This window comes from Gigantopelta aegis, chromosome 4 (assembly GCF_016097555.1).
Source record: "Gigantopelta aegis isolate Gae_Host chromosome 4, Gae_host_genome, whole genome shotgun sequence".
In the NCBI taxonomy this organism is placed as follows: domain Eukaryota; kingdom Metazoa; phylum Mollusca; class Gastropoda; order Neomphalida; family Peltospiridae; genus Gigantopelta; species Gigantopelta aegis.
The window spans coordinates 21,901,125-21,918,260 of record NC_054702.1 but is presented as its reverse complement, the minus strand read 5'-3'; the positions used below and the strand labels follow the sequence as shown (position 1 = coordinate 21,918,260).

General features: G+C 36.8%; 1 protein-coding gene across 2 annotated transcripts in view; it reads right to left on the bottom strand.

Annotated features, from left to right (window-relative positions):
* LOC121369729 (trichohyalin-like) overlaps nucleotides 1–11,897 on the bottom strand; it is a 61,546-nt gene extending 49,649 nt beyond the window's left edge. For both annotated transcript variants that reach the window (XM_041494783.1, XM_041494784.1), the window contains exons 1-3: nucleotides 11,628–11,897; nucleotides 10,549–10,860; nucleotides 8,618–8,763 (exon numbers count right to left, since the gene is read on the bottom strand). In XM_041494783.1, the coding sequence (XP_041350717.1) occupies nucleotides 8,618–8,763; nucleotides 10,549–10,860; nucleotides 11,628–11,702 (533 nt within the window). In that variant the 5' untranslated portion in view covers nucleotides 11,703–11,897. The remainder of the gene's footprint in view (nucleotides 1–8,617; nucleotides 8,764–10,548; nucleotides 10,861–11,627) is intronic.
* Nucleotides 11,898–17,136: the final 5,239 nt, after the last annotated feature.

Here is a 17,136-nt window from a genome sequence, read left to right as displayed (position 1 = left end):
CATTGATCTAATGACATATCCATCCACCCATTATTGTGTGGCTTACTAATTTTGTCATAATTTTATATAAACTAGCCATTTTGCACCGGGGTTTTTTGCATTATTATTACATTAAATTTTATATTAATTCCTAGACATTATATTCTTACAACATACTGTACATAGATAACTGAACAGATGGATTAACGATGAATAAATGGGACTGACATACAGATGGACAGACAGACAGACATAGACACAAAAACAAGACATATTTTGAGGGTTGTACAATACTAGCTCTTCAGTTAAATTAACTGCGCTTCTAGTTTATGGTAGCCCCACTCCCATGGCTAGTGATATTCAGTGTTGGGCTAGAAAATAACTGCTATTGCCATGCCCAACAGGGCTTCTAGATTATGGTAGCCCCACTCCCATGGCTAGTGATATTCAGTGTTGGGCTAGAAAATAACTGCTATTGCCATGCCAGACAGGGCTTCTAGTTTATGGTAGCCCCACTCCCATGGCTAGTGATATTCAGTGTTGGGCTAGTAAATAACTATTAATGCCATGCCAGACGGCTAGTGGATTTTTTTATACACATGCTGCAGTTAAGTCTATTTTATAAATATGAATATCCTGCCTCCACCCCAATGTTAGTGTTTTAAGCTATATCTCCCTCTTTAGAAGACATACCTGATTATTACTATTATTTAGTAAAACTGTATTAACTTAAAGTAAAGTAGGGCTAGTTAATTTTTAGTCATGGCTAGTAAAATGTTTAAATCAATGATCCCATGGCTAGTGGATTTTATAAAAATTCTAGAAGCCCTGAGTTAATAAACTATAATCAATATTTGTGACAGAATTTATTTACATGCAGTTGCCTAGTTGTACACCTGTAAACACTATCCAACATGTACAAGTAGTGACAAGGAAAATATTGACAAAGGACCTGGTCATGACCATTAAATTACCTGCACCCAGTTACATTAACCTCAGAGACACTGTATAAATATCTTATCACATTGTGTATTATCTGTTTTCATGTTACATGTATGTATAATTATAAACAAACATAAATTGACCAAACCTAATCCAAACATCTGCCTAATAGGTAATGAATGTATCCAAGGCATGTCAGAAATTAAACACAGCTCTGAACCTTATAAACTACAGTTATTTGTATTAACGTATGTTAACATTGTTACTTGCCAGACTGGCTACTCTTACACAAAAAGCAGAAAAGGATCTTTTACATGCACAGATTAAAGTACATACAATGACCTTTGATGTACAGGTCAAAGGTCACTAGCTGAGATGAGGCCAAAAACAATCTAAATCTACTGAAGGAAGGGAGGAAATGTTTTATTTAATGACGCACTCAACACACCATATTTATGGTTACATGGTGTCAGACATATGGTTACAGATCACACGGATATAAAGAGAGGATATAAAAGATCCCTTGCTGCTAATCGAAAAGAGTATCCCATGAAGTGGCAACAGCGGGTTTCCTCTCTCAATATCTGTGTTGTCCGTAACCATATGTCTGACGCCATATAACCATAAATAAAATGTGTTGAGTGCGTCGTTAAATAAAACAGTTCCTTCCTTCCTTCTACCATCCCCTACATGTAATCACTGAATGTTCTGTGACACCCCAGCATGTAAAACACATCAGCTATTGGGTGTTAAGCAAAGGTAATAACCGGTATATTTGTATATATGATTTACATCACAATTTTTATGTGTTTTTTTAATAATTATTTAGTTTTTACGGTGTAAAGAGCTGTGATCTTTCTTTTTTTTCTTCTTTTTTTTAATCACAGATTAAAGTATATTTTAAAGTTTTGTATAGAAATCAAAATGTTTTAAAAATTTATAATTAATACTGGGTGAAATTAAAAGTTTCCACAATATTTCTTTTACCAAATATATCCTTCCTCACCACCTCCCTACAAATAAAGGTCTTTACATTGATGTACGGTAATAGTTTGTGTGCATTTAACTTAAGATATAAACTTACTATACGAACAATAAAAATAAATAATGAAAATTCTTGGCAGATTAACAAAATGACCTTTACATTATTACTATCACAAACTATAACACTTGAGAAACCTCCACACAATGTATCGAGCAGTCAATGTCGTGCCATTATGTGTTGACACTTTTTACACAACCTAGTGCACCTGTAATCAGGCGGAAAGGTAAAAACACTTGTCGAGCTCGAGTTATCTGATTTAAGAGTCTGATTAGGAACGGAAGGTTCCGATAATTGTTGCTTTATTGCAGAAACAGTGTTTGCTTGGATAAGATTACTTTGTGTTAAGGGTATAAATATGACCTCCTGTAAGTTATACATCGTAACAGACCAACCCAGTAAATAGGACACTTTGTGTAATGGTAATCTGACAGACAGGTATCTTACATTATTTGATGTCTAGACTATACAGGGTTTGAAATAGGAGGTGAAAATATGGTCTGACAGTTATTTTTTTTAAAACAGTAGACCAAAAAACATGTCCTGCTAAGAAACAAATATGGCCTGCTGGCAATAAGACAGCATGGGGTGAGGGGAGGGTTACAGGGCTTCTAGAAATTTTACCAAGTCCACTAGCCATGGGATCAGTGATTTAAAAAATTTACCAGCCAAGATTAAAAATTTACTAGCCCTACTTTACTTTATACAATTTTACAAATAGTATTAATAGGACATGTTACCTGAAGAGAGAGATAGAGATTAAAAACTAAGATTGGGGGGTGGGGATGGGGGCAGGATATTCATATTTACCAAATAGACTTACATGCAGCATTTAACAACTTTTTTTTCACTAGTGGTCAGGCATGGCAATAGTAGTTATTTACTAGCCCAAAATTGAATATCACTAGCCATGGGAGTGGGGCGACCATAATCTAGAAGTCCTGGGTTTGGACAGTGTATTTTTTAGCATTAATTATAAAATAAAAATATAACTATTAACAGAATCACGAGTTAATTAAACAAATTACCTGCTATTATTTTGTTGTTATTTTATCAGTTGAATTTTTATTTCACCTGTTACAGTTGGTCTAAAATATTGAAAAATTTTGCTTATCGCAGGCCGATATTTCGAGCCCTGGTCTAGCTTATAAATAAATGAAAGAAATGTTTAATCCTCAGTACATTTTTATTTTTAATATACTTAGCACATGTAGGGCATGGACATTTGTGTGGGAAAAAAACCTAAAACGACATCAGTGAAAAAGATGGACCTAATATGGTGCTTTTTAAAAAAGAATGGAAGGAAATGTTTTATGTAAAGACTAAATCAACACATTTTATTTACGATTATATGGCGTCAGAAATATGGTTAAGGACCACACAAATATTGAGAGAGGAAAACTGCTGTTGCCACTTCATGGGCTATTCTTTTCCATTAGTAGCAAGGTATCTTTTATATGCACCATACCACAGACTGGATAGTACATATCACAACCTTTGTTACACTAGTTGTGGAGCACTGGCTAAAACGAGAAGTAGCTCAATGGGTCCACCGACGGGGATCAATCCTAGACCGACTGCACATCAAGCGAATGCTTTAGCACTGGGATACGTCCCACCCCCAAAAAAGAAAGAATCCCATGTGAAATACATCCAGCAAACCACAAACCCAACCTCCACATTACCACCCTCCCCATTACCACCCTCCCCATGTTATCACACTATTGGTTTAACCTGTTCATTTTCTTGTACTTGACATGTCTGGGATATTCATGACTTGAGGCTATGGATCTGAATCACACAATAACACACAGAGTGTGAGTTATGCAAAATCCATGTTATTGTGGCAGGTTAATTAAGTGTTGAACACACATGCACACCCTGAGGACCACTAAAGTGGCTTGCATCATTTACACTCAGTAAATAAACCCTAAGGTGGCAGCTAAATATATGAAAAGCATTTTCAAGTACATGTTGACCCGTAATACTTGTATGTTGTATTAAATGCACAGGCCTTTATTTCAGCCGTATATAAGTTAAGTTTAAAAGTTTGTTTTGTTTAACGACACCACTAGAGCACATTGATTTATTAAACATCGGCAACTGGATGTCAAACATATTGTCATTTTGAGTCATAGAGAAGAAACCTGCTACATTTTTCCATTAGTAGCCAGGGATCTTTTATATGCACCATCTCAAAGACAGGATAGCACATACCACAGCCTTTGATATACATACCATTTGTGGTGTATTGGCTGGAATGAGAAATAGCCCAATGAACCTACCGATGAGGATTGATCCTAGACTGACCACGCATCAGGTGGGCTCTTTACCACTGGGCTACGTCCCACCACCAGCCCTATATAAGTCATAAGTTATAATATTTAAAAAGGGAGACTGTGGTGTAAGATGATTGTTAGAGAGGCTGGGGGGGGTGGGGGGTGGGGTGTAATTTAAAATACTTCTAGGACATGATAAAAGCGGAATATTTCATGGTATAGAGTTATACTAGGCTTAGACTGTCAACTGTTACAACGAAGTTGGCCAACTCTACGGTTGCATTGTAATTTCCCTAACTTCAGATTTACGACGGGTGCACTCAGATTAACAACTAAGGGGTTATACGACGAGACTCGAGTTGTAAGATCGCTCAGACTAGCAACTGGACAGAAAGTTGGCCAACTAGCATTAAGACCTTCCCCCCCCTCCCCCCCCCAAACAAAAAGAGTAAAAAAAAAGGAAAGACACCTCAGCACATGTATAATAACCAGGTTCTGAGTACTGTAGGCGAAATATCTCGCCCGACATCACACCGTCCAACACTGTATACTGCATGTGGTGCATTCACTACTTGATACCTGCAGTATTCAGGGAGGGGAGGCAACATTTAGAGCACCAAGAGAACAAAGATATTACATGTAGAAACTAAACACCCTCTGGGTCTATCTGCATGCAGTGTTATTCTGAATTACTATATACAAACAAAGGCGGCACGAAGCCCAGTGGTAATGTGCTCGCTTGATACACAGTCAGTTTGGGATCGATCCCCGTCGGTGGATTATTGGGCTATTTCTCATTCTATTCAGTGACCGGCCTCGGTGGCATCATGGCAGGCCATCGGTCTACAGGCTGGTAGGTACTGGGTTCGGATCCCAGTCGATGCATGGGATTTTTAATCCAGATACCGACTCCAAACCCTGAGTGAGTGCTCCACAAGGCTCAATGGGTAGGTGTAAACCACTTGCACCGACCAGTGATCCATAACTGGTTCAACAAAGGCCATGGTTTGTGCTATCCTGCCTGTGGGAAGCGCAAATAAAAGATCCCTTGCTGCTAATCGGAAGAGTAGCCCATGTAGTGGCGACAGCGGGTTTCCTCTTAAAATCTGTGTGGTCCTTAACCATATGTCTGATGCCATATAACCGTAAATAAAATGTGTTGAGTGCATTGTTAAATAAAACATTTCTTTCTATTCAGTGCACCACGACTGGTATATCAAAGGCAGTCATATGTGCTATCCTGTCTGGAATGGTGCATATAAAAGATCTCTAATCTAATGGACAAATGTAGCCAGTTTCCTATCTAAGACTACATGTCAAAATTATGTTTGATATTCAATAGCCGATGATTAATAAATCAATGTGCTCTAGTGGTGCCATTAAACTATTTTTTTTGTTTACTACACAAACAGCTCTGATGTTGTTGGTGAGAGAGAAAACACTTTTTATATGGTATGAAGTGAAGCTTCATCCATCTCCATTCTGCTTGTGTAACAAAACTAATAACACACGTACGACTATGTAACACTATCGATAACTGTGATGAATAGCCCAGACTACACTGATTTCAAGTCTATTTAATGAGTTACAACCGACAGGGCATAATGCGTGTTTATATTACAGCTTTCCATATTGCATACTGATGGAGCCAAGCAGAAAATCTCGAATAATCACCGTTAATTACGCTGTTCAACGTAAAGCATGCAATCAATGACTGAAAATAGCTCCGGCTCTGATTTATTGGTCAGCTGTGAACACAAGCTTGTAAACTCATTTGAATGATGAATTTTTTATTATCTACTAATGGAATTTTTTTTTTTTATGACTACCAATTTATTACCAGCAGTAAAATTGATTTACAATTTGGTGGTTACATGTTGCAACAGTTTGATCAACCAAAAAATGTAGTTCGTTTTTGATTCAATTCACTGTCACCACATAGGCTGCTCTAACCAAAAAATTGAGTTCGTTTTTGATTCAATTCACTGTCACCACATAGGCTGCTCTAACCAAAATTTTTTGTTCGTTTTTGATTCAATTCACTGTCACCACATAGGCTGCTCTAACCAAAAAACAACAAGAGATCTTTTATATGCTCTTTCTTTCTGATTGCTCTTTCATGTAGATGGGGCAACACCTACCACAGCTTTACGGTCAATGGCTTAGCCACTACACTCTCGAAGCTAGTGCATACCATTAGGAAAGAAATATAATATATTCCAGAGCTTACTATATTAAGGGTGGGACGTAGCCCAGTGGTAAAGTGCTCACTCGATGCACGGTCGGTCTAGGATCGATCCCTGTCAGTGGACCCACTGGGCTGTTTCTCGTTCCTGCCAGTGCACCATGACTGGTTGTGGTATGTACTACCTTGTCTGTGGGATGGTGCATATAAAAGATCCCTTGCTGCTAATCAAAAAGAGTAGCCCATGAAATGGTGACAGCTGGTTTCCTCTCTCAATATCCGTGTGGTCCTTAACCATATGTCTGATGCCATATAACCATAAATAAAATGTGTTGAGTGCGTCATTAAAAAACCCATTTCCTTCCTTTTACTATTTTATGGGGAGCTATCACTTTGGCTCCCCATCACAAGTTGAAGGACAGCCATTTTTAGCTCCCTTTAGCATGTGAATTTTAAAACAAAGTACTACCAAAGGATTATTATTATTATTTGTTGGTGTTATATTGATGTTACATCATTCTTATCTATTTGCTAACACCAGATTGTTTGGTATTGAACTGAATATCAATGCTCAATATTTGAATATCTAATATAGTTCCCCATGGTCAAAGTTAGAAGAGCAAGCAATCATGGTTAAGTCTGATATGCACTGGTTGAATATACAGGTAAATGAAAATGTTATCGAGTTTCTTTCTTTTTTTTTAGCTCAGTTACTGATGTTATGGCAGAAAATCATTGTTTTGTGATTCTCCATCTTCTTACACTCTAATTTAACCTGATTCATCATTTGAAGTTTGCTAAGTAACCATGGAAACTGGCTTTTTACTGTAACAAAAAAAATCAATCTACAATAATTATGTTATGTACTTTGGTATGTAGCATACTTCAGGTACAGGAAGGAAGGAATGTTTTATTTAATGACGCACTCAACACATTTTAATTATGGTTATATGGCGTTGAACATGATGATAAAGATCACACAGATAATGAGACAGGAAACCCGCTGCTACCATGCAATGGACTACTCTTTCCAATCAGCAGCGAGGGATACTTTATATGCAACATCTCACAGACTGGAGATTATATATACATGTATCATGGCCTCTGTCAGTCCAGTTGTGGAGAATTGCCTGGAACAAAAATAGCCCGATGGGTCCACCAATGGGGATCGATCCTAGACCGACCGCGCAACAGGCAAGAACCTTACCACTGGGCTACATTCCACCCCTTTACGTACATAGTGAATGTTAGCAAACATATAACTTAAAAGGTATTGTGTATGATAATATTAATTCAGAACAGAAATATGTTTTCCTAAAATAAAATATAAAATATTTATATGAACTGTAACAAATTGTATTTATTATTAAAGTACAAGTGATTTACAAAATGTATCAAACAAATGGTCAGATTTTTAAGTTAGAATAATGCTAGTCTTAGACTACCAACTGCCTGGAGAAAGTTGGCCAACTCGATGGATGCACTGGAATTTCTCCAATTCCCAGTGCTCAGATTAACAACTATTGGGTTATATGATGAGAATCGAGTTGTAAGAACGCTCAGACTAGCAACTGGACAGTCATAGAAGTCTTGACAGCAGAGTTGGCCAACTTTCTGCTGGCAGTTGGTAGTCTGAGCCCAGCATTAGGAAATTTTCAAATGTCTTTCACAGCATCATTCACTTGTTATATACATGCATTACAAGCTTGTGTTGGTAATTAAAATTAATTACATTTTGTGACTGAACATCAATTATCCACCTAAGACTACATTGGTGGTTTTAGAGGTAGAAGTGAAAATCTGCTGTGAGACAGAAATGGTTAACAAGAGTACTGGTGAAGTACACGATACGCCCATCATAAGTAGGTCATGGTGACCTAGTTATGGTAAGCAATACACCACCATCCCAAGTCGCACTTACATGCAAAGTTTGATGATCCTTTATCAATTGATAAGAAAACACATGATCCAGAAACAAAAAGTTTATGGATGGACAACACCATACCATAATACAACCCGTCATATGACTCATTTGACCCTGGATTTGAGGTTGTAGCTCTATAGGTCAAAATGGAGATTAACTTTGAGGTAGAAGGGGTTAAAATTACCTAAATAAGCCTAAATAAATTTGAGGACATGGAGGTAAATTAAAGATCTGGTTTGAGACATAAATGTTTACAAATGACTCACCTGGCCCTCGATTTGAGGTCACGGAGGTAGAACCGGAGGTCACCGCCCGGTTGAGAGTGAATGTCTTCAGTCTGAGTCTTGCGTAGAAACTTCATAAAGAGCTGGTTGTTTTTATCAGAAATACTCGTCGAGTCTCGGTCGTAGTCCTAAACACAGAAAACATTCCAGGACACATGAACAGTGTGTAGTAATACAGGGCTAGCTCTGGCATTCGCCAAATTCGCCAGTTGCGAATTTCAAAAACAATTGGTGAATTTTATTTTAATTTGGAGAAATAATTATGTATTAAATAGAGATTATTATATGAGCTTGTGTGTCGTACTGATTTTACGAAACGAGTGTCAGGATTATTGTATTGCCTGAGCGAGAGCAAGGGTAATACATGAATCCTAACACAAGTTTCGTAAAGTCAGTACGACTCACACGCGAGTGTAATAATTTCTTTATTATCCATATTATTATTGGTGTTTTCTTTATGAACAACAAGACACAACTCAAAATGTTTCAGCCACAACTAGGAGACGACGAAATGACGTGATATTTCAAATGCACAGTCTGAGCTAGAACTGGAGAACCAAGAGCTTGCCCTGTAATATTACACATAAATTACATGTATACCGTAAAGATGTTAATGAAGGAAGGAAATGTTTTATTTAACGATGCACCCAACACATTTTATTTATGGTTATATGGCATCGGACATATGGTTAAGGACCACACAGATATTGAGAGGAAACCTGCTGTTGCCACTTCATGGGCTACTCTTTTCTAGCTCAAGAGATCTTCTATATGCACCATCCCACAGACAGGATAGTACATACAACAGCCTTTGCTACACCAGTTGTGTACCTCCAAGGATTACCATTTTTACGTAGTTGAGCATATAAACATTAGGCTATATCATAGTATACACATACAGATACATGTATTTAAAATATAGTAAACCGATGTTTAATATTCTAACTTGGAAAACTGAAGAGAGTAGTCAAACAAACACACAAGAAGATGTTTGTTTTGTTTAACAACACCACTAGAGCACATTGATTTATTAATCATCGGCTGTTGGATGTCAAACATATGGTAATTTTGAGTCATAGAGATAAAACCCCCTACATTTTTCCATTAGTCGCAAGAGATCTTTTATATGCACCATCCCAGACAGGATAGCACATACCACGGCCTTTGATATACCAGTTGTGGTGCACTGGTTAGAGCGAGAAATTGGCTAATAGGCCCACCAACGGGGATCAATCCTAGACCGACTGAGCATCAAGTGATAATTTTCCTACTGGGCTACGTCCTGCCCTACAAACACACAAACAAACAAATAAAATAACAATATAACATAAAATAAAAAGTAAGTAAGTAAGTAAGTAAGTAAGTAAGTAAGTAAAGAATTGAAAAAACCCACAGGAATAGTCCAGGTCAAAAAAGTGCCGTGGCGAACTAAAACCTCCATGGCAATCTCCACAGCACTGCGGATTGCTGTGGGCAATTGCAGGGGCTATTTCATTTCAACTTAGTTTCCAATTAAGGTTCAAGCACGCTGTCCTGGGCACACACCTCAGCTATCTGGGCTGTCTGTCCAGGACAGTGTGTTAGCTGTTAGTGGTTAGTGAGAGAGAAGAGGGTGTAGTGGCCTTACACCTACCCACTGAGTCCTTAAGAACTCGATCTGGGTGTGAGCCGGTGCCGGGCTGCGAACCCTGTATCTACCAGCCTGTAGTCTGATGGCTTAACCACTGTGCCACGGAGGCCGGTTTCAGGGGTTGAAGTAGCATGTGAATTTATATGGTATCAATATGGTAATATCTTAAATGGTAATCTATGTATGGAGAGCAATTAATCACCCCCCACACACACACACAATTTGTTTTTCACATGGAGGTCTGAATAAATAAAATAAATTTAAAGATGACTCCAGTACTAACCTCTTCTCCATATTGCAGTACAGACAGTGACAGTCGCTCCAGTGTTCCCAATTTTAAACTTAAATCGATCATTTCTCTTGTTTTCGTTCGTTTAATAGACCTTGGTGACCTTGACGTCACTTTCTTTGGATCATCATCTGGTGCCGAAAACAACAAGAGAGCCCCTTTTCGCGTGATGTATGTTTTAGGTAAATCACGTTTCCCTTCTGTTTTCTCTGTGCACAATGACGGAGTTGCAGACCGGGCATGTGGTGGGATGGTGATGCCATGACGATGATGTTCTGGGTATCCAAGAACAGGTAAATAGTCAATCTGGAGAGTATAAAACAATGCCATATGTATACAATGTCATATAGGGAAAATGTTACGTGTAGCAAGTGAATTTTTAAATAAAGGGAATATTTGTGTCACCACTCCTCACATGTTTTAAACTCTGGCTATTTGGTATGCAGGGCTTGTAGATTATGGTAGCCCCACTCCCATGGCTAATGATATTCAATGTTGGGCTAGTAAATAACTACTATTGCCATGCCTGACAGTTAGCAAATTGTTTTTAGTCAAATGTTGCGGTTAAGTCTATTTTGTAAATATGAATATCCTGCTGCCACCCCAAATCCCCAATGTTTTTTGTTGTTGTTTGTTTGGGGTTTTTTTTTTTTTGGGGGGGGGGGGGGTGTTGGGGTTTTTGTCAAGTGTGTTCTGTTGCACACAATCCACCGAAATAGGCACCATATTAGGTCCCTCACTGAAACAGGGCAACACATAATATATTTTGTACTATGTAGGCCTAATTAATATGAAATCTAATAATTAGTACTAAAGCATTGATTAACTGGCTCATAGCAAACATATAACAATTTAAAAATCAAATATTAAGTCCTGTGAAAGCATGACATTTTTTTTTTTTTTTTTTTAATAGCCTAAACGTTTTATTCGGTCTGTCCAATTTTTTGCTAAGATACTGGACTACCCCACCCCAGTAAAGTGTGATCCTAAACGCCTATAAATAAACTTTATTAAGATATGTTAACGTAATATATCTAATGTATGTAAACTGTCACCATAATGTGACCATTTACCGTTTGTTCCTTTTCCGAATACAGATCGAAATCGGCCGTCCACGACCCGCACCCCCGTGCCAGCGAACTCAGCATGACGTTTCGCACACACGCGGGATCTAATCCGACAACTTGAAAACAAGCTTTGCGTGTCACTCGCGCATTTTACAACGTTACAAATCTTTCCCGTTTAATTTCCACTCTTTCGGCGATCTTCACGGATACTCAACACCTCGCCCATAACAACCGACCACTAACAGTAACAGGGTGTACATTTCACCTCGCGAAAGTGACAACAATGATGAACGAAGAAGGGTCTATCTTTCGCGATCTAGCTTATCGCGTCCCAGGAAACAAGAGTGGACGAGTTCATTCACTCCTTGTGCTCAACGCGTATACTAAATTCTGTGACACTTTTTGTCTGGGTGAAAATATGACCCCAAAACAACGTAGACTCGCTCGTGATACACTAATGTGTAGTATATATATATATATAAAATAATATTATGAACGGATATGTAATTTATTTATTGATGTTGCATAACGGTAAACGGGTACAGGTAGGCCTAATCGATTGGAACTAATGACGCGCTTGTTCGGTCACCCGCAACAGGCTGTGGTCGGCAGCTTTCCGTTTTTTTCTAACGGTTTCTTTGATACCGCCGACCTTTTCAACTTTGTAATTCCAATAATAAATACATTAGTTTGAATTTGTTCAAGGAATCAAGTTAATGGCTTTATTAAACGTTTAGGACAGACGGCCGAGAGAAAACAACATAATCTAGCACCAAAAACATTTAACCACCACAAAGTCGCATACGGTAGGCTACCCAGGTTTTAACCCATGAGAATGGACACAAAGTTTATTCAACCTGCAGACCTGTAATACTTTTGGATAAAGTTACCATTGAGTGAATCATGAGTCTGTATCATTGAAACAGGGAAATATATATTTTTAAGGGACATTCCTGAGTTTGCTGCATTGTAAGATGATTCAGATTCTACGATTAAACTTGCATGTTAAATATATTTTCTTGTTTAGAATATCAGTGTCTGTATATTCAATGTGTTTCTGATCGTCTTAAAGGAGAGGACAATTAAGGCATTTGGCCTGGTATGCATATTCAACGATATATAATGCACATTATTGCTTAATATCAACACGTATAATCGTATAGTTAATTAATAAAATGGTTAAATGTGACGACTATTATATATAACGGGCGCAGCCATTCTGTACCATCTCAGTGAGTACGCCCTCTGGCGAGCTGGTGGTTATGTAATACTTAACGCGTCACGTCAGGAATGAGCCTTAGAACTAAAGAAATACAATCTACCTGGTTTTTGTGGGATGATAAATAGTCATACATTGCAATGTTCTGTAATAATACACATCCCAGTAAGCCAACAGTAAGTATATCCAGCACTAAATATATTATTTTTCAATACAAAATAAAATACCATTGTCAAAGTGGCTACACAACAAGTCGAAACAATTAACAATGTTTTGCCCATGCATTAACCAAGGTACTGAAATGATACACGGAGTGTTTTCTTAGTTAATTGGTCTATGCTGTTATAGTTGCTTCTACCTTTGATTCCTGATTGGCAGGTGTGTATTTGATTGGTAACCAGACGAGCCAATTAATTGACGCTGTCTAGACACAAAAATACATACCGGTATTGTGGAATATTACCTGTCGCCCCTATAATTGTAATGGACATGGTTTATTACTGTAAATAGTTCTGTAAAACTATTGATTAAGTAGATTTTTCCATCTAAAAACACAGAACTGACCAATTACGTAGTCCCAAAGAAAAGAAAATTATCACTTGGGTATTGTGGGTTGTCGTTTTTGCTCCAGCGTAGCATATCAATAGGCGTAATAGTGTAAATTTTTCCTTTGGATTATTAAACAGAGAAAAACACTATAACCCCATTTTTTCCCGTTAATGCAACTTGAAATATATTTAGTTAAATAGTTTATTATATTATTACGTCATTTATGCTGGTTTACAAGTCAGGTTGATCAAAGAGAAGTGCCTTGTCGAAAATTACTGCTTTTGTTTACACTGTACATACAGGAGATGGTCAGGAGCTGACGTCACTTCGCCCCAAGCTATCCCACCGGACGTCACAAAAACGAAACAAAATAGCTGCCCCCAGTTAGCAGGAATAATCATGTTTTTTTATTAACTCTAAAATTACGCGTTTTTCATTTGCTAAAGTGTCAGTATGTGTTGGTGGTCCGGGTATGCATCTTTCCAACACATTAGGCTCTTGTTGGAGTTGACCCTACCTTTAATATGTGCAAGAAGCCCAAACTGGATTTTGTCTTCAAATAATTTTGTAAATGTTTTTAGGAAATAAAATAAAATTTAACCAAGTACAAATATTAAAACGACCAGAAACACGTTTAATTATGCGGCCACTAATATTTCATGCAGAAAAATATATTTAATATGTAATTACAATGGTTAAAAAGTCTGTTAGTTGATAACATCTTAAAAATTGCAGCAAACTCAGGAAGGTCCCTTTAACCATTACTTCTTAGAGACCATACATGCATTTTTTAAAATATGAAAAATCCATTTTATGGCATTAGAAATACCAGGAATAACCAGAAACACTTCGGATGTAGGCTATGGAATGAAGGAATGAAGGAATGATGAATGTTTAACATTACCCCAGCACGAAAAATTAATTGGCTATTGGGTGTCAAACCAAAGTAAATGCAAAAATAAACCAGATGTACAGAAATGGATAATCTAAGCAATAAAATCTAACAAATGTCTGATTTCAGTTATTAATTAAAAAAAAAAAAAACGGCTCCAATTGTTGAAAATACGCCAGTGTTTAAAAATTAGGGTCAGTTGCTATAATAAATTTCAAGAGCTGCCACTGAGATTGAAGTTAATTTAATGCTAGTTGGTGCTGTTCACATCCCAATAGGCCTACCCACTTCAATTCAGAATATTAAAGAAGTCTAAAAGTTGAATAATGATCAAAAATATTTATTCATAGGAGTAAAAAGAAAAAAAAAATCAGCAAAATCTTTTATAACAATTTTACTTTTTAAGGGTAAATTGACAGGTCAACTTGTGATGTCACAGTTTGTTTTTTAATTTTATCTTCATACTGACAAGAACAATTTTCATCCATACTCAATGACCTTTTTTCAGGTGCATGTGCAGGGGTGGAGGGTTTTGGGGATCGAAACCCCTACCTAGCTGTTGAAGCAATTTTTCATAAGGTATATTTTCTGGGGGAGCACGACTCAAAATCCTATAAACTTTGCTCACCAGTCTAGACACACACACCCTGCATAAGGAAGGAACTGTTTTATTTAACAATGCACTCAACACATTTTATTTATGGTTATATGGCGTCGGACATATGGTTCAGGACCACACAGATATTGAGATAGGAAACCTATCGCCACTTAGTAGCAAGGGATCTTTTATATGCACCATCCCACAGACAGGTTAGTACATACCACAGCCTTTATTATACCACTTGTGGAGCACTGGCTGGAACAAGAAATAGCCTAATCGGTCCACCAACAGGGATCAATCCTAGACTGACAGGGCATCAAGTGAACGCTTTACCACTGGTCTAAGTCCCCCCCCCCCCACATAAATACCTGCACATGCACCATTTTTCCTATATAAACTTTATATTATCACCAAGAATCATTGACAAAACCACCATTTACTCTAAGTCTTGAATTAATTATGCAAAGATTATATGTATGATTAATTTGTGGTCTATTATGTAAAAATATCCAAATAAGACTTGCAATTTTGAGTATGCACCTTTAAGTGAATATATTAAACTACAAAGATAACATTTTTAAAAAATGCAACAGAAAAAAAAAAAAATTCAGTCAATTGCCAAACACTTTATTGTTGGAGAAGACGCCTACTGCCATCACATATCTTTTTGTTTGAAAAGTGGGGGTGGACTCAAGCTTTGTAGACTTTTAGTATCTGGGTGAGACTGTAGATCAACAGTTTTCTTTTATTATTAATGATATATTCAAATAATGTAAATTGCAGTTTTTAACCATCTAAATTAATCAAGATATCTATTTTCCAACAGAATTATTATTTTTAATGCAGTTGATACTCATTCTATGTAATGTATTTCTATAAATTGTATATTTTTAAACATGAAAAAAGGACTCAAATGTTCCAAAAGGGTCGTTACATTGTAAACAAGCATTTTGAGAGTACTGTTAAAGCAATACATGTTTCCTACCTAACCCAACAATTTTTCATATCTCCTAAATTCAAGGGCCATACATGTAATTCTGTAAAAGAAAATGAGTAAATTACTATGAAAGTCAAACTTGAGCTGTAACAGTACACGACAAGGCTATAAACAAAATTTCAAGTCAATATCTAAAGGCATTCTGAAAAAAAATAAAAATCGGAAAAACTGTATGTGGAACAGATGGACAGACAGAGAGACAGACAGACAGAAGGACAGGGATGAAACCTAAAGTCCCCTCCGGTTTGACTGGTGGTGGACTAATAACTTATAATTTGTAAAGCGCAAAAATATTTATGTGAAAAACCATGTTTATTTTTGTGATTGATGTAAATGTAAATTTTGTATATTTGATTTGCATGGTTTGGTGTTACCTTATAATCCTCGACTTTTGTAGAATAATCTATGCTCAAATGTGTGGAAGGTAACATAATATGCACATACAAATAAACACAATGTTTTAAGGTATTGTAAAGTTTTTATTGTTTCATATTTTCAACTGTATTTCCACCATTTTTATGATTATAAAAATAATGGACATACCAAAGATGCATACAAGAATCACATGCTTGTTATATGTATGTGTAACATATACTGTTGGCAATAAATGTTAAAAAATTATTTTCATTTCTATATTTTCGAATCTTTGATGTAAGATCAGATAAATTAAATAAACATTTTAAGTCATATGATTTTCATGCAAAATATATTGGTTAATGCATATTGACAGTGGCATAGCTGGGAAGGGCCCTTTGGTGCCACCCCACCTCACCCCCACCCCACCCCCACCACCATCTTACATATTTGCCTGATGCTCCAATCAATGACTCATACACAGTGTGGGTGATAGTTCTTTCTATCAGACCAAATGATGTAACTGTAATTGTAGCTGGAGATATATATTAAACAAGAACCACATGAGGAAACTCATAACATTATGGTAGAACCCAAAGCATCAAGGTGAATAACAGATTACCGTTTAAAATAAACACTGGGATAAGACAGTAACATTTCGACACAGTGAATAATCATTTGTATTCAGCTGAGACAGGTTTGTAAGTACAATGGTTTTTGTAACAACTGACATATTATATACTAGATTTATATATTAATACATATATATTTTAGTCAGCCATTTTGGCTAAATATGACTCTGTATATGAGAATATATAACATTATCATAGGACTTTGTTGTATAAAATTATTTTACTGCCATTCATAGCAGAAAACACCCTGGTTTTGATATGTTTATTGTTA